At 43.0% G+C, this 18,751-nt stretch overlaps 1 protein-coding gene across 4 annotated transcripts in view; it reads right to left on the bottom strand.

Moving 5' to 3' along the window:
* Positions 1 to 18,751, bottom strand: part of plod2 (procollagen-lysine, 2-oxoglutarate 5-dioxygenase 2) — a 175,385-nt gene that overhangs the window by 104,366 nt on the left and 52,268 nt on the right. For all 4 annotated transcript variants that reach the window (XM_087993323.1, XM_087993322.1, XM_087993321.1 and 1 more), the window contains exons 2-3: positions 8,044 to 8,135; positions 1,861 to 1,997 (exon numbers count right to left, since the gene is read on the bottom strand). In XM_087993323.1, coding sequence (XP_087849449.1) covers positions 1,861 to 1,997; positions 8,044 to 8,135 — 229 coding nt within the window. The remainder of the gene's footprint in view (positions 1 to 1,860; positions 1,998 to 8,043; positions 8,136 to 18,751) is intronic.

Raw genomic sequence — 18,751 nt, forward strand, 5'->3', positions numbered from 1 at the left:
TCTCTTGTCTGTTAGAATAACCATGATCGTATCACTTCTTTTACATGTAAATTGCAAAACATTTTTAAAAAGTTACATTCTTAAGTGAACTTTAACGATTGGTGTCAGCCCAGACAATGTACTGTATTGGGTATTAGCACCCCTCTGTGCTGCTGTCTGTGACATAATGTTCGACTGATTCTAATCTAAACAATGAATTAACAGAATCTTACATGGATTCATGCAGTTTTTGAGCAAAGTACAATGTAACTGTGCAAGTACAAGTTCACCCCACAAACGTATATGTGTATGCATGTGTGTGTGTGTTTGGGGGGGGGGGGGGGGGGGGGAGAGAGCAATCGTGGGGTTGTGCCACACCCACACTCTCAGACACAACCCCACGACCACCCCCCCCCCCCCCAAACACACACACACATACATACACATATACGTTTGTGGGGTGAACTTGTACTTGCACAGTTACATTGTACTTTGCTCAAAAACTGCATGAATCGATGCAAGATTCTGTTAATTCATTGTTTAGATTAGAATCAGTCGAACATTATGTCACAGACAGCAGCACAGCAGCACCAATACAGTACATTGTCTGGGCTGACACCAATTGTTAAAGTTCACTTAAGAATGTAACTTTTTAAAAATGTTTTGCAATTTACATGTAAAAGAAGTGAAACGATCATGGTCATTCTAACAGACGAGAGACTTAGCAAACAATCAAGGTATTTTTCAATGTATAACTTCAGTTACATCACACTGTAAACTCTTGCTATAAATTCTGTGTCTTACAATCTTATACTCCACAACCACTTGAAGAAGGAGCAGTGCTCCTAAAGCTAGTGCTTCCAATTAAACCTGTTGGACTATAACCTCGGTGTTGTGAGATTTTATAACTTTGTATACCCCAATCCAACTCCGGCATCTCCATATTATGACTACCATCTAACCTGCACACCTTTGGTCTGTGGGAGGAAACTCACACAGACACGTGGAGAATGTGCAAACTCCACACAGACAATCACCTGAGGCTGGAATCGAACCCAGGTCCCTGGGTGCAGTGAGGCAGCAGTGCTAACCACTGAGCCACCGTGCCATCATTAAATTCTTACTCTCATTCCCTAAAGCAGTAGAAGTCAAAGGTTAAGCAAATGACAGTCAACAGCTGCTGTACCCAAAAGTTGCGCATTGATTTAAAAAAAATAATTTTCAGGAGAAGATCCTTGATGGTTTTTATCTTCTAAATCGACCTTATGACACAAGTATGAGTAGGGATCTCCTGGTCCAGGTGTATGGACACTACCAGTGTGCTACAAGAGCCCTGTGCTAAATGAGAAAATTGGGTGAGGAAATAGTACCCTGTGAATAAATAATCAACATCTGGAAGTTGATGTTCATGTCTATGGAAATAGAATGTTACAAAAATAGTACTGAGAAAGAGGCACAAAGATGTTAATTAAAGCTTAAAGTGGCTGGCAAGAATTTAGACCGTTCACTGTGTTGTTCAGTGATAGTTAAAGCCACAGAAAGTTATTTCTAAACTTAAGAATTGGTTTAAAGAGTATTTAAAAAGTGTTGAAAGCAGTCAACCAGAGACAGGATGAAAATTTCCTTCCTCTACTGGTCAGATGATGCGCAAATAGAATGCACCCTTCAGGCTCCGTCACCTCAGGCACAGCAGTTCAGGTACGTTCCCTTCAGTCAGACATGGTATTAAAAAGGTGTTATTAATTCCATGCACCAAAACACAGCGAATGTTTGGATTCAATAGATCAAGGTTCCACAAAATTGTCCACCCAAATGCCACTGAGCAGTGCAGTTTTCCAGGAAGCTGAAACATTAGATAACCGTTTCAAGCACACACTGTACCTGTCAGTGAACAGCACCACAAGATCATCGCGGTCAGCGTGATTTTGCATCTCTTCCTTCAACAGTCGCACTTTCTGTCCTCCACCAATTGTGTGAGGTATGTTTCCCCCACGCCACTCTTCCGCTGCACCAAGTACCTGCACAGAGGAACAAAGCAGAAACCCATTCACATGAGGAAGCCAAAACTGCAGCACTGCTTCCAACGAAGGGTCACGCAGAGTCGAAACGTTAACTCGGTTTCTTTCTCCATATACGCTGCCAGACCTGCTGAATTTCTCTAGCATCCCTGCTTCTTGTTGTAACACTTTTTTTAAATTCAAAAATATACTTTATGTACACAGTCAGTTCCGTGGAGTAGCATTATAAGGGACAAACAAATATTGGAGTTTGACTCTATCCAACAAACAAATCCAAGGAATTTCTTACTCGTGCAGAATTATATTTACATACATCCGAGGTACCGGGAGGGTCCAGAAACTGAACAGACCTCCATTTAACTTTGACAGAAAGACCTCAGACAGTGGTCTTTCCACATTGTGCCTGGACAGCAGCTGCTCCAAGCTTTAGTGTGAACATTCCTGATGGCCTGGAAAGGTCGGAGGTGAAGGCTAAGAGTGTCTATGGGTAGAGGTCAGAGATGAGGGATAAGAGCGACTGCGGTTAGAGGATGGAGGCGAGGGGAAAGTGTGACTATGGGTAGGGGTCGGAGTTGGTGGGGGGGGGGGGGGGGGAGAGAAAGAGTGACTATTGGTAGGGGTCGGAGGTGAAAGGAAAGAGTAACTGTTGGGTAGAGGTTGGTGGGGGGGGGGGAGGAGCGACTATGAGGGGTCAGAGGTGGGAAGTAAGGGTGACTATGGGTGGGGGGGGTGGGAAAGAGTGACTATGGGTAGGGGTCGGAGGTGGTGAGGGAAAGAGTGGCTTTGGGCAGGTGAGGGGAGAGTTTCATGATTAAAGAAACCCATCTCTGTTTCCAGTCATCCTTTTAAATCACAAGCCATAGGCTCCTTCTGCTATGTTTCCAATCCCACCTATCAGACAAGCAATCAGTCTGGCCAGTTGTCATGATTCTGAGATGCATTGAACCCATCCCCACACTAATTGGTCCAGTTCTGCATGAATTACAACTGTCTCATTTTCAACTATTTACACTTCCTGTTAGCACCCATTCAGCATTTGTCACCCTCCAGGCTTATCATCAGCTACCCCTTTGTTTGCCTCAGTAAGGAGACTATCACTGCGCTATAACAACCCTTCTCATATTTCAAAAGGTGGGATTCGAACCCCCCACCTCCAGAGCGTTACCCGGCATTCTGGGATTAATTATGTTACTGGTATGAACCCCTCAAAATACTTCAAGATCCTAACCCTAAGTCAAGGCCTAGACCCTAACCTTTTCGTACACACAGATGTGAAGTGGATATTCCAAATGCGATGCAGCTGGTCAAACCACTCATCTTTGAGAAAAACAGAATTTATTTAAACAATATAATTGAAACATGAATAAAAGCAAGCGGAATTTAGAATCTTAGCTACAGAGGAACCTCGATTATCCAAATATCAATTCCAAATTTCGGATTATCCAAAGATTTCAAAGTCCCACAAAAATGTTACATCAAAGATGTAAGTGTATTAGATTTACCTGTACTGAAGAACATGTGAAAACGCTGGCAAAATCAAAGAAACACAAGCAACTTAAGCATCAGCGACTGGATTTTTTTTTAGGCATAGGTTGTTACACAGCCCTTTACAAAAATAAGTGTTTTAGAGTATTCCCATCACTTCATTGGGCCATTCATTAAAATAAATGGCTGAGAATGTAAACGCGTGGGTGGGGTTGTACTTCTGTGTTTCTATCGCGAGACTGAGTTCCCAGAAACTAACAAATGCTCTTGGAATCTACGAAGCTGTTCGGGACCTTGTTTAATGCTGGGATTTCATATACAGTATTTGTGTGATGGTGTCCTTTTCATTTTAACCTGTGATTTGCAGACTGCAAGGATTAGTTTGTTTAAATGGCAGACTCATTAAAGTTATAGAATTTAAACAAATTCTCCAGTAGGACAGCGTTAGATCAGCATGTCTTTCCTCATTTAAGATAAAATCGATTATCTGAACGAAATAGTGCCCGCCAATCACATTTGGATAATCAAAGTTCCTGTGTATTGGAAAACTTAACCAACTCGATACAGCAACTTAACGAATTAACTGTTCCAGCCCAGTATCATCCCATAAACACACCCCTTGGCAAAAAAAAAATTCAAATACAGATTCTTACAGGGCAGAGGGAACAACTTGCAGCGAGAGATTTCAGAGAAATTGAAAGGCTTTCTTTATTGAAGCTTACAACTCCCCTGGACTCTCATCTTGTGACTGCAACAGCTAAAACATACTAGAAAGAAAATCTGAACTGACAGAATTGGCCAATCGCCTTCCATTGTTAAACTTTTTGAAACCCTAGACACCTCGGCACCTCTGCTTTTCCAACCTCTCTTCAAAATAAAAGGATAAAATAACCTTTTTGAAGAAGCAGCATCGTCACAATTACTACCATGCCATCAGGTCCACTAAAACTTCCTTCCCTGACCAGGAATCTAACCTTGGTCAGAAAGGTGAAAACATGAAATTTTAACCACAGGAACATAACAAGCTTCAGGAACAGAATTGCATCCCAAACCATGCATCAGTGAGTAGTTTATCACTCATCAATTGTTACTTCCTCATTCATCTGTCCAGAGATGTTACGACGTGCCTGTGGACAGGTGAGTCTTGAACACAGGCCTCCTGGCTCAGAAATAGGGACACTAGCACTATACCACAAGAGTTCTAATTGCCTTTTTATTACTTTGGGCTGTCTGGAGTAGGGGTAATGTGAAGAAATCAAATCAGCCGTGATCTTAATTAATGGCAAAGCATGCTTAAGGTGGTGATTGGATCAATCCTGCTCCCAACCCTTACATTTGTACATGTTTTTAATCATTCTGTTTTGATTTGTTATGAGACATCTCCAGCCATTCTGTGGAAGTGTTGGCACTCTAGATCATGGTCTGGCCACGTCTTTTTTAAACAGCAAGAGAAATGTCCCTCTTTCTCTCCTACTAGCCCTCCAACACCAGGAGTCCAATTACAGTTATTACAGTCACAGTTGTGCAGCACAGCAACAACACCCTGAGATTTTGGAGAAGACTTGGAGCTCAGATTGTGGACCAGTTTGTGGTTTGCACGTTGGCCTAGTGTGTTTGCTTTCAGACATTTCATCACCATACTAGGTAACATCATCAGTGAGCCTCTGGTGAAGCGCTGGGGTTCTGTCACGCTTATTATTTACCTGTCTGGGTTGGTTATGGCTGATGGTATCATTTCTGGTTCTGTTTCTGAGTGGTTGGTAAATGGGGTCCAAATCGATATGTTTGTAAATGGAGTTCCAGTTTGAATGCCTGGCCTCCAGGAATTCCCGCACAAGTCTCCGTTTGGCCTGTCCCAGGATGGATGCATTGTCCCAGTTGAACTGACATTCTGATTGGACAACAAATCCACTCCCTGCTCTTTATTTAGCTACAGCTCTGGAAGCTTCAGGTGGGGGTGCCTACAGCATTCTGGGGTGGTTTGGGTCCCAGAACTACTGAGGCATGTTCAGTTCTGAAAATTAAGACTGAAAATCTGTCCCAAACTGTCAAGAAAATAAACCCAAGGGAATTGCCATTTATAGGAGAAAGTGAGGTCTGCAGATGCTGGAGATCAGAGCTGGAAATGTGTTGCTGGAAAAGCGCAGCAGGTCAGGCAGCATCCAGGGAACAGGAGAATCAACGTTTCGGGCATAAGCCCTTCTTCAGGAATTGCCATTTATAAGCCGGGCCACTATGAGATTCGGATAAAGGAATACGGCTTATAGAAGTTATTCCTGTTTAACCTCCTTTCACTTCAGATCCACTAACTATCCTTAGCCAAATGGTCAAAGACAAAACTAAACACTGTGTAGTTGTTGAGTTGAAATCCTGTTTTCCTTCCGTTCCTTCCCAAAGGTAACCCCTCAATTTTCAAATAATAATTCTGAAGAAAGTCCAATTAAAAGTATGAAGACAGAGAGAACATTACACGTGTACATGCATGATCTATGATTTCTCATTCTTATTGTTAGAGGTTAAAGTGGAAGGTGACAGGGAAACAGGTTTAAGCAAGCAACTTAGTGGAGAGAAATGTTGCTGGACTCTATCTTTGCACTCTGGGATAATCCTGAAACACCGAGCAGATTTAGAAGAAAAATCATGATGGGTATAGATAGGTTTAACAGGTATGTTTTCACTAGGATGGGGAAGTTAAAAACTAGGTGGCATTTTTTAAAGGTGAGATGAGACAGATTTAAAAATGAGGGGCAAATCTTTTACATAAGGAGTGGTTCATGCATGGAATGAACTATCAGAGGAAGTGGAGGATGGGGCACGATTCCAACATTTAAAAGACACTTAGGTAAGTACATGAGTAGGAACGGTTTAGAGGGACATGGGCCAAATGTAGTCAGATAGAAACATGATGCGGAGATGATTCGGAGATGCCGGAGTTGGACTAGGGTGGACAAAGTTAAAAATCACACAACACCAGGTTATAGTCCAGCAGGTTTAATTGGAAGCACTAGCTTTCGGAGTGTCACTCCTTCATCAGGTGGTAGTGGAGGGCTCGATCCAACACACAGAATATATAGCAAAAATTTACAGTGTGGTGTAACTGAAATTATACATCGAAAAATTGATTGTCTGTTAAGCGTTTCATCTGTTAGAATATCATGACAGTTTCACTTCTTTCATGTGTAAATCACAAAACCTTTTTTTGAAAAGTTGCACCTTTTAAAAGTGGAACTAGTTTAGTTTGGGATGATGTTCGACATGGATTGATTGGACCAAAGGGTCTGCTTTTGTGCTGTATGACTATCGCTCAATGACTTGTATGAGAGCAGGACTTGTTTGAGCTTTATGAACAGGGTACTGAGTTGGATGGTCAGCCATGTTTAAATTTAATGGGAGAGCAGGTTTGAAGAACCAAATAGAACATAGAACATAGAACAATACAGCACAGAACAGGCCCTTCGGCCCACGATGTTGTGCCGAACATTTGTCCTAGCTTAAGCACCCATCCATGTACCTATCCAATTGCCGCTTAAAGGTCGCCAATGATTCTGACTCTGCCACTCCCACAGGCAGCGCATTCCATGCCCCCACCACTCTCTGGGTAAAGAACCTACCCCTGACATCTCCCTTATACCTTCCACCCTTCACCTTAAATTTATGTCCCCTTGTAACACTCTGTTGTACCCGGGGAAAAAGTTTCTGACTGTCTACTCTATCTATTCCTCTGATCATCTTATAAACCTCTATCAAGTCACCCCTCATCCTTCGTCGTTCCAACGAGAAAAGGCCTAGCACTCTCAACCTATCCTCGTACGACCTATTCTCCATTCCAGGCAACATCCTGGTAAATCTTCTCTGCACCCTCTCCAAAGCTTCCACATCTTTCCTAAAGTGAGGCGACCAGAACTGCACACAGTACTCCAAATGTGGCCTAACCAAGGTCCTGTACAGCTGCATCACCTCACGACTCTTGAATTCAATCCCTCTGCTAATAAACGCTAATACACCATAGGCCTTCTTACAAGCTCTATCCACCTGAGTGGCAACTTTCAAAGACCTATGAACATAGACCCCAAGATCCCTCTGCTCCTCCTCTCTATATGTCTGTGGTGCAACCCATTCTGATAATGAGCAGCTCTGTGCCATATTTTTTAAGTTTGCATCCCTTACAATTAAGGAAGGGAAGATTAGTGCTGTACCACAGTGAGAGGGAATATTGGTTTCCCTAGGAACTAAGGCAGATGAAAAGTAGTGGTTCAAAAAATCAACAACTGCAGAAATATTGTAATATATGGAGGTTCAAGGACGACTTTTGGGAATACAGAATGCGTAGTAAGTGAATTGGAAATATTTCATTTATAAAGGCTGATAATGAAGATGGTAGTCTGGGGAGTGAGTTCTTCAAGAAGGTAATCAGTGATGTCTTTATCCATGATGGTTACAATGAGAGTAAAAATACTATGTGAGGAAGTAAGATAAATGAAGGCGCTATGAACACACGCCAGCAAATTACTTTGAACCTTTAGATCTTGAAAGATCTTTCAGCTACATTGAAAGTGCCTACCTTGACTGTATAGTTGAGATGTTGAGCTGTCTGCATGAAACGTTTGAAGCCATCTGTTTCTTTGGTCGCTACCGTAAGCACCAACAGATTTTCTGAAATAAAGATATTTAAAAGATGAGAAAATTGCTACAAGGAGGAGCATCTGCAATGTGTTCACACAAAAAAAAACAACACGTTCAGTCAACGAACATCGATCCAGTCACTAAAATAAAACAAAGAACAAAGAAAATTTACAGACCAGGAACAGGCCCTTCGGCCCTCCAAGCCTGAACCGATCCAAATCTACTGTCTAAACCTGTTGGTCAATTCCTAATAATTTGTATCCCTCTGCTCCCCACCTACTCATGCATCTGTCTAGACACATCTTAAATGAATCTACCATGCCTGCCTCTACCACCTCTGCTGGCAACGCGTTCCAGGCGCCTACCACCCTATGTGTGAAGTACTTGCCGCATATATTCCCCTTAAACTTTTCACCTCTCACCTTGAAAGCGTGACCCCTCATTATTGAATCCCTCACCCTGGGAAAAAACTTATCTCTATCCACCCAGTCTATACCCTTCATGATTTTGTAAACCTCAATCTCCTTTTTTCTAATGAAAACAATCCTAACCTACTCAACCTCTCTTCATAAATAGCACCTTCCATACCAGGCAACATCCTCGTAAACCTTCTCTGCACCCTCTCCAAAGCATCCACATCCTTTTAGTAATGTGGCGACCAGAACTGTACACAGTATTCTAAATGCGGCCGAATCAATGTCTTGTATAATTTTAACATGACCTGCCAACTCTTATACTCAATACCCTGTCCGATGAAGGCAAGAATACTAAGTGCCTTCTTGACCACTCTATCCACCTGTGCAGCAACCTTCAGGGTACAATGGACCTGCATTCCCAGATCTCTCTGCTCATCAACTTTTCCCAAGGCTCTTCCGTTTACTGTATAATTTGTTTGAGAATTAGATTTCCCAAAATGCATCAAAACAAAGATGCTGAACATTTGAAACACAAACAGAAACAGCTGAAGAAACTTCACAGGTCAGGTAGCATCTGTGGAGAGAAAGCAGAATTAGCATTGAGTCCAGTGGCTGATCTGAAGCAAGGTTATTGAACTCAAACTTGGAGTTGGAGGAGGTAGGGGAGGTCCTTGATGAATACTTTGCCTCAGTATTCACCAGAGAGAGAGACCTTGTCCTATATGAGGACACAGTAAAACAGGCTGATATGCTCAAACAGGTTGAAGTTAAGGAGGGGTATGTGCAGGAAAGTTTGAAACACATACAATAGATAAATCACCTGGGTCATACGGGATACACCCAAGGTTTCTACGGGAAATGAGGGAAGAGATTGCTGCACCTTCGGCAATGATCGTTGCACCCTCATTGTCCACTGGAGTACCACCAGATGATTGTAGGGTGGCAAATGTTATTCCTTTGTTCAAGAAAGGGAATTACAACCAGTCAGTCTTAGGTTTGTGGAGGGCAAGTTATTGGAGAGGATTCTGAGAGACAGGATTTATGATTATTTCGGAAAAGCATAGCTTGTTTAGAGATTTAAAAATCACACAACACCAGGTTTAGAGATCTTGTTTAGAGATAGTCAGCATGGCTTTGTGAGGGTCAGGTCATACCTCACAAACCTTATAGAATTCTTTGAGGATGTAATAAAACACATTGATGAAGGTAAAGCAGTGCATGTGGTGTACATAGATTGTAGCAAGGCGTTTGATAAGGTTTCCCATTTTAGGTTCATTCAGAAAGTAAGGGATATGGGATACGGGATACTGGGAAATCTGGCTGTCTGGATACAGAATTGACTGGTCCATAGAAGACAGAGGGTGGTAGTAGAGGAAAAGTATTCAGCCTGGAGCTCGGTGACCAGTGGTGTTCTGAGACCTCTGTTCTTTGTGATTTTTATAAATGACTTGGATGAGGAAATGGATGGGTGGGTTAGCAAGATTGCTGATGACACGAAGGTCAGTGGAGTTGTGGATAGTGTGGAGGGCTGTTGTAGGTTGCAATGGGACATTGACAGGATGCAGAGCTGGACTGAGAAGTGGCAGATGGAGTTGAACCTGGAAAAGTGTGAAGTGATTCATTTTTGAAGACTGAATTTGAATGCAGACTACAAGATTAAAGGCAGGACTCTTGGCAGTGTGGGGGAACAGAGGGATCTTGGAGTCCACATCCATAAATCCCTCAAAGTTGTAACCTAAGTTGATAGGGTTGTTAGGAAGGCATATGGTACGTTGGCTTTCATTAGCAGGGAGAAAGTGAGGACTGCAGATGCTGGAGATCAGAGCTGAAAATGTGTTGCTGGAAAAGCACAGCAGGTCAGGCAGCATCCAAGGAGCAGGAGAATCGACGTTTCGGGCATGAAGAAGGGCTCATGCCCGAAACGTCGATTCTCCTGCTCCTTGGATGCTGCCTGACCTGCTGTGCTTTTCCAGCAACACATTTTCAGCTTCCATTAGCAGGGGAATTGAGTCCAAGAGCGACAAAGGTTATGCTGCAGCTCTATAAAGCGCTGGTTAGACCACACTTTGAATATTGTGTTCAGTTCTGGTCACCTAATTACAGGAAAGATGTGGAAGCTTTAGAGAGGATGCAGAGGAGATTTACCAGGAAGTTGCCTGGACTGGAGGACATGAATTAGGAAGAAAGGTTGTGGGAGCTCAGGCTTTCCTCATTGGAGTGAAGAAGGATGAGAGATGACTTGATAGAGGTGAACAAGATGAGAGGCATAGATAGAGTGGATAGCCAGAGACTTTTTCGCAGGGTGGAAATCGCTATCATGGGGGGCCATGATTTTAAGGTGATTGGAGGATCGTTTAGTGGAGCTATCAGAGGTAGGTTTTTTACATAGAGTGGAGGGTGCATGCAATGCAGTGGCAGCGGTGATAGTAGATCAGATATATTAGGGACATTTAAGGTGATTCTTGGATAGGCATATGGAAGATAGTAAAATTAATGGTATGTAAATTAGTCCGATCTTAGAGTAGAATAAGGGGTTGACACAACACTGAGGCCGAACGGCTTGTTCTGTGTTGTACTGTTCTTTGTTCAAAATATCAACTCTGTTTCTCTTTTTACTGGTCCTGCCAGGCTCGCTGAGTTTCTCCAGAAATTTCTGTATTTCATCAAGTCAGCATCAATGAGAGAGATTAAACTGTTTTCATTTGATACTCTCCATGAGAATTACGATCAGCACCAGAAGATTGTTAGAGATGTAGTATTTCATGCATGAAGAAAGGAGGAGAAAGTGAGGACAGCAGATGCTGGAGAATCAGAGTCAAAAAGTGTGCGCTGAAAAAGCACAGCAGGTCAGGCAGCATCTGAGGAGCAGAGGAGTCAACATTTCGGACATAATCCCTGCATAGGAAAGTCTCTTCTGTTGACCCAACAGTACCATTCCACTAACATATTCAGTCCCTTGGAGGAACTGGTCCTCAAATCCTCCTACTTCCTTCAGACCAAAGGGGTAGCCATGGGCACCCGCATGGGCCCCAGCTATACCTGCCTCTTCGTCGGGTATGTAGAACAGCCCATCTTCAGCAGCGACATCGGCACCATCCCCCACCTTTTCCTCCGCTCCACTGATGACTGCAATGGCGCGAGGTTAAACAATTCACCAACTTTACAAACACTTTCCACCCTAACCTTAAATTCACAGAGACCACCTCTGACACTTCCCTCCCCTTCCTGGACCTCTCTGTCGCTACCTCCAGTGACTGACTCAACATCAACATCTATTTCAAACCCACCGACTTCCAAAACTACCTGGACTATACCCTCTCCCACCCTGCCTCCTGTAAAAACACCATCACTTATTCCCAATTCCCCTGCCTCAGTCATATCTGCTCCCATGAGGAGCAATTCCACTCCAGGACATCCCAGATGGCCTCCTAGTTCAAGGACCACAATTTCCCCTCCCACATGATCAACAATGCTCTGCAGTGCATCTCCTCCACTTCCTGCACCTCTGTCCTTGAACCCTACAACTACAACAAGGATAGAATCCCCTTAGTCCTCACTTTCCACCACATTCATCACGAAAGATGTATTTCCTTCTCCACCCCTATCGGCATTCCACAGAGACCACTTCTTTTGTGACTTCCTTGTTAAGTCCATGCCCCCCCACACCTGGCACCTTCCCTTGCCGTAGCATGAGGTGTAAAACCTGTGTCCACACCTCCTTCAAGGCTCCAAAGGATCCTTCCACAACTGGTAGAGATTGTCCAGCACACACACCCACCTCATCTACTGTGTCTGTTGCTCTTGGTGTGGTTTCCTCTACATCAGGGAGACAGGATGCCAACTTGCGGAGTTTTCAGGGAACATGTCTTGGACACAAGCATCAAACAATCCCACTGTCCTGTGGCTGACCACCTCAACTCCCCCTCCCACTCCCACTCCCCCAATGACATGCAAGTCATGGGTCTTCTCCACTGTCAAATCAAAACCAACTAGAGAAAGAACGCCTCATCTTCCACCTCAGGACCCTTCAACCACACAGCATCAATATCGACTCCATCAGTTTTTAAATCTCCCCTCCCTCCACCTCATCCCAGATTCAACCCTCTTGACCTGTCCTACCTGTTCATCATCCTTCCCACCTCTCTGCTCTACCCCTCCCCACTGACCTATGTCACAATTACCCTCCACCTGCATCCACCATGAGAGGCATAGATAGAGTGGATAGCCAGAGACATTTTCCCAGGATGGAAATCACTATCATGAGGAGACACAATTTTAAGGTGATTGGAGAAAGGTTTAGGGGAGATGTCAGAGGTAGGTTCTTTACAAAGAGAGTGGTGGGTGCATGGAATGCACTGCCAGCAGTGGTAGAAGAATCAGATACATTAGGGACACCTACCTTCCCGCCAGCCCCAGCCCACCTGCTATTTATCTCTCAGACCTCTTCACATTCCTGATGAAGGGCTTATGCCCGAAATGTCAACTCTCCTGCTCCTCAGATACGTGCTGTGCTTTTCCAGCTCCACAATTTGACTCATACAAGGAGGAAGTCAATAATTGTTCAGTTGTGAAACAGAGATTCCTCAAGGATTCCTCATGATCAGGTTTCATGTCTGGAACTCCTGGGACACAAATTTCCCATGAAAACACAGTTTGTCTTTTTATCACATTTTCGCACTTGTCTTTTCTCTATTCACTAATGGGACAAGGGCGTCTTTGACAGGGTCAACATTTATTGCCTGTCTTCAGTTGCCATTGAGAAGGTGCTGATGATCTGCCTTCTTGAACCGTTGCAGTCCATGTGCTGTCAGTACATCCACAGTGTTATCTTTCTTTTTATTGAGTCACAGGATGACACTGGCAAGATCAGCATTTATTGCCCACCCCTCTTACCCAGAGGCAGTTGGAAGTCAACCACATTGCTCTAAGTCTGAAATCATAAAGGCCTGACCAGGTATGGGGGGGGCAATTTCCTTCCGTAAAGGACATTAGTGAGTCAGTTGAGTTTTTCCAGCAGCTGACAGTAGTTTCATGGTCATCATTAGACTTGATTCCAGATTTTTCACTGAATTCAGATTCAATTCACTACCTGCCATGGAATGATTCAAACTCTAGCCCCTAAAACATTAATGGGGCTCTGGATTACCATGCTCATGATAGTAACACGATCTAAAAGTGTGGCGCTGGAAAAGCACAGCTGGTCAGGCAGCATCAGAGGAGCAGGAGAATCAATGTTTCGGGCATAAGCCCTTCATCAGGAACGTTATGCCTGAAACGTTGACTCTCCTGCTCCTCAGATGCTGCCTGACTAGCTGCACTTTTCCAGTGCCACACTGTTAGACTCTGATCTCCAGCATCTGTAGTACTCACTCCCCTGATAGTAACACTGGGCCATCTTGCTACGCTATTCATCACAATTTGCAATATTTATATTCGTATTTCCCTTTCCTGATTATGCTTTCAACACTTTTTCTTTCCTATTCCTCAGCACGAGTCTTTTTCCCAACATGGGGGAGTCCAAAACTAGAGGGCATAGGTTTAAGGTGAGAGGGGAAAGATTCAAAAGGGACCTAAGCGGCAACTTTTTCACGTAGAGGGTGGTGCGTGTGTGGAATGGGCTGCGAGGGGAAGTGGTGGAGGCTGGTACCATTACAGATTTAAAAGGCATTTGGATGGGTATATGAATAGGATGGGTTTGGAGGGATATGGGCCAAATGCTGGCAAATGGGACTAATTAGACTGAAGGGTCTGTCTCCATGATGAGTGTCTCTATGACAAGTCATAGTAAAGCTCTTTTTACAGGTTTGTCAGAGGTTTTCCCATTGCTACCAAAAGGGAGACCTTTTAGAAACAGGGCCCAGATTTTAATATCCAGACCTCATGCGCTATTTTTAAGGAAAACTCTATGAAAATTTACTGCATTATCACCGATTATAATTATAATATAATTATAATCCTCCATATACCTATGCATTGGATAGGTATATGGAGGATAGTGGGTTAGTATAGGTTAGGTGAGCTTGGATCGGCGCAACAGCGAGGGCCAAAGGGCCTGTACTGCGCTGTATTCTTCTATGTTCTATGTTCTATAATGTTGCAGGATAAACATTCTGCAGGGATCACTGTGCATCGTGTGGTCTGAAAAGCCAGTACCTTTCAGAAATACTTAAATCAGATACTTACATAATGTAATGATTGAAGACAATGTTAAAATATTATATGTGAGAAACTGAAAGGTTTTGCGAAAATCTTTTAAAGCCATGAGTTATAAAACAGAAAATAAGGAAATATTCAGTGAATCAGGCAGTACTTGTGCAGAGAGAGGACACTGTCAATTATTCTGTTAAGGACCTTTCATCAGAACTGACAGAAGTCAGATGTAGCACAATTCAAGTGCATCTTGTATTTTTTTTCCCCTTCCCCATCACTACTTCAGTTGACCGTCAAACTAAATCTATTTTGATTAATCTTTCCGCACTTCCATCCTATCACAGACCTTCCTGTTTATGGTGTCCCATCCACAACAAATAAATCTGTAGATCTTTCCAACCTTGTTGAAAGGTCCTTGACTTGAAAAATGAACTTTGCTTTCCCTCTGTCCCTTCCCTCCATAAGTTCTGCTTGATCTGCTGAGTATTTCCATACTTTTTTGTTTTTATTTCAGATTTCCAAAGTCCATAGCATGCAGCTTTTCATATATTCAACTATCATGACTGAACCAGTGGTTCAAAGCTGCCTGATGGCACAGGCAGAATCAGTCTCATGAAATCCACTTTCACCCAATTTTTGTTTTATTCATTCACAAGATGTCAGCATCTCTGGCGAGGCCAGCATTTATTGCCCAGAGGGCAGTTTCTTTGACAATGACAACAATCCTTTGACCTTGTTCCTGTGATATGAAAGTACAAATCACAAATATGGTTTTACATAACTGGAGCAAACTTCTTAGATTAGAATTAGATTATAATCCCTACAGTGTGGAAACAGGCCCTTCGGCCCAACAAGTCCACACCGACCCTCTGAATAGTAACCCACCCAGACCCATTTCCCTCTGACTAATGCACCTAACACTATGGGCAATCTAGCATGGCCAATTCACCTGACCTGCACATCTTTAAACTGTGTGAGGAAACCAGAGCACCCGGAGGAAACCCACGCAGACACGGGGAGAATGTGCAAACTCCACACAGACAGTTGCCAGAGGCTGGAATCGAACCTGGGTCCCTGGCGCTGTGAGGCAGCAGTGCTAACCACTGAGCCACCGTGCCATCCCAAACTGATAGCGATCATACACTGAAGCATGGGATCATGCATCGAAACACATGAATGACTGGATCTATATTGCACATTTCAGTATATATGAAGCATTGTTAAATTTCTTTGACAATCTCCATCAAAAGGAGTCAACAAAAATGCTGAACTACACACCCAATGAGTTAAAACAAAAGACCAAAGCAAGTATGGTCGGAGGGTACCTTCAACATGGGGCTTGATCTGAACAAACTGCTGTTGAAATCCTGCTCAAGGGGAGGATTTTCTGACACAGAATGCGTTTGAAGACTAAACAAATAGACTTTGCAATGTACACCTCCGGACTGCAGAATCACTGCAGATTTTATAAACAAACTCGGTCTAATAAAAGACAGTTAGCTAGTAGGCCCGTTACAGAGTCTTTCATTGCATTTGAAAGCCAGGTTGTAGTTTTTAAATATGCTCCTTTTTGTGCTTCTTAGAATTCAACTGCAAATGAGTATATTGTTTTCTTTGGGTCATGTGATGACATCTGCTATTTGAAGATAAGTTCAGAAAATTATTGAGGTGATGTTTAATTTAGCGTTCAGCTCAAGTGAATACAGCCTGACAGAGGAATGGAAGGAGGCAGATGTGGACTTCATTTCCCAACAGGAGCTACAGACAGATTATTCCATTTACAAAATACTCATTCAGCTGTTACAGAACACAACTGGTAAATAACTGAAAACTTTAAAATTATCAAGGGTGTCGATGCCATTGTTACAACTTTTTCTCTGATGGGGAATACATAACTAAAGAGCATAATATTAATGAGAATGAGGAGTGAAATCTTTCACACCAAGCGTAGTGGTAATAACGGGGTAAATGGATTTGAGGTGCGAATCAGCCATGATCTAATCAAAACGCAAAAATGTTTTGTGGGGCTGCATGCTTTCCTCTGAAACCCCAAACTGCAGAGGAATAAATCTACAGAATTAATGAAAAAAACCAGAGGCAGGTGATCTTTTATTAAAACTGAAAGATTAATGCACAACTAATTTCCACCTTCCTGAGTTTCTCAGTGCTTAGTGGTTATACAACAAATACAGCACAGGAACAGGTCCTTTGACCCACCCATCCTGCTCCGATTTCTGATACTTATTTAGCCATGCTACCTATTGACCATGTGCAGATCTATCTCTTGTTCACCTCATGTTCATGCACCTATCAATATATGCCTTAAATGTTGCTCATGTGCCTGCTTCCATCACTTCCACTGGCAGTATGTTCCAGGCACCCATCACCCTCTGTAGGGGAAAGCTTTCACCTTCTCACCCTGAACCTGTGCTCTCTTGTAATTGACCTTTCTACCCTGGGAAAAAGCCTCTGACCACCCACCCTATCTATCCCTCTCAACATCTTAGAGGATCTCTATCAGGTCACTCCTCAGCCTCCACATTTCTGGTGAAAATGATCCAAGTTTACCCAATCTCTCGTCATAACTGAAACCCCCAGAACAGGCAAAATCCTTCTCTGCACCCTCTCCAACGTATCTACAGCTTTCTGGTAATGTGGCGGCCAGAACTGCACACAACATTCCAAAATGTGACCTAACTAAAATTTTATACAGCTGTAACATAACTCTCTAAACATTTATCTTCAATGACCCCAGCCGATGAAGGCGAGTGTGCGGTCTGCCTCCTTGATCATTTTATCCACTTGTGGTGCTACTTTCAGGGATCTGTAGACTTGTGTGCCCATTTCCCTCTGTATGCCAATGCTCCTCAAGGTTCTGCCATTTATTATATAATCCACATCTGACTTTGATCTTCCAAAATACATCATCTTGCATTTGTCTGGATTAAACTCCATCTGCTATTCTCCACCCAAATCTGCAATCTATTAAAATCCTGCTGTATCCTTTGACAATCCTCCTCACTATCTGCAACTCTGCCAACTTATTAAACAGGTCAACTACATTTTCCTCCAGATCTTTTATTTATATATTTATATATATTACAAAAAACCAAAAGGTCTCAACACTGATCCCTGAAAGCACCACTAGTTACTGATCTCCATTCTGAAAAACAACCTTCTCTGTCTTCATTGACCAAGCTAGTTTTGTATCCAAGTAGACAGCTCATCCTGATCCTGAGACTCTATCTCATGTACCCTGTGCTTAAAAATGTGTTGCTGGAAAAGCGCAGCAGGTCAGGCAGCATCCAAGGAGCAGGAGAATCGACATTTCGGGCATAAGCCCTTCTTCAGGAAATTCAGAAAATTCCTGATGAAGGACTTATGCCCGAAACGTCGATTCTCATGTTCCCTGGATGCTGCCTGACCTGCTGCGCTTTTCCAGCAACACATTTTTCAGCTCTGATCTCCAGCATCTACGGTCCTCACTTTCTCCTCATGTATCCTGTGCCAGAATAAAAAAAAACTTCCAAATCAAAAAGAATTGTAAACCACAACCTCAGCTTCAGTAAAACATGATCATCATTGTTTGCACTTCTTCACTTCCGATCCTTGATTTACTCAAGTACAACTCTAAAAAGAAAAAAAACCTCCTTGGTTTTATTCTGAAGAATTGTAGATCTTAGGCCCCCAAGTGCACTGTAACAGTTCAAACAATCAACACATCATCGATTCAAAACGCATGGTCCTAGAAATTCAGGAGATTTCTTTCTGCGGAGAATGTAATCTTACCAAGGTTAAAGGTCAAAAGTCTTGGTATGCTTCCCAGCTACCATTGTGGGAACTAAGAAAATTGCAAAGAGCCTGGGAAACAGGGACAATGTGGCCCAATTTCCTGGTTCTCAAGGTCGATAACCCTCATCTTTTCTGCTTCAGCCTAGAAGGGTGTATTCAGTGAACGGGCTAGCATTGGAACCTACAGCTATAACGTGTTCTAATCCAGACAAGACCAAAGCATGTCTCTGCTGTATTACAGTGTTGGGTCAACAGGACTAAATTTCAGCAACTGAGCAATAATGCCTC

Source organism: Chiloscyllium plagiosum, unplaced genomic scaffold (genome assembly GCF_037043375.1).
Source record: "Chiloscyllium plagiosum isolate Xiang-an unplaced genomic scaffold, Cpla_swu_hap1 HiC_scaffold_13, whole genome shotgun sequence".
NCBI lineage: Eukaryota > Metazoa > Chordata > Chondrichthyes > Orectolobiformes > Hemiscylliidae > Chiloscyllium > Chiloscyllium plagiosum.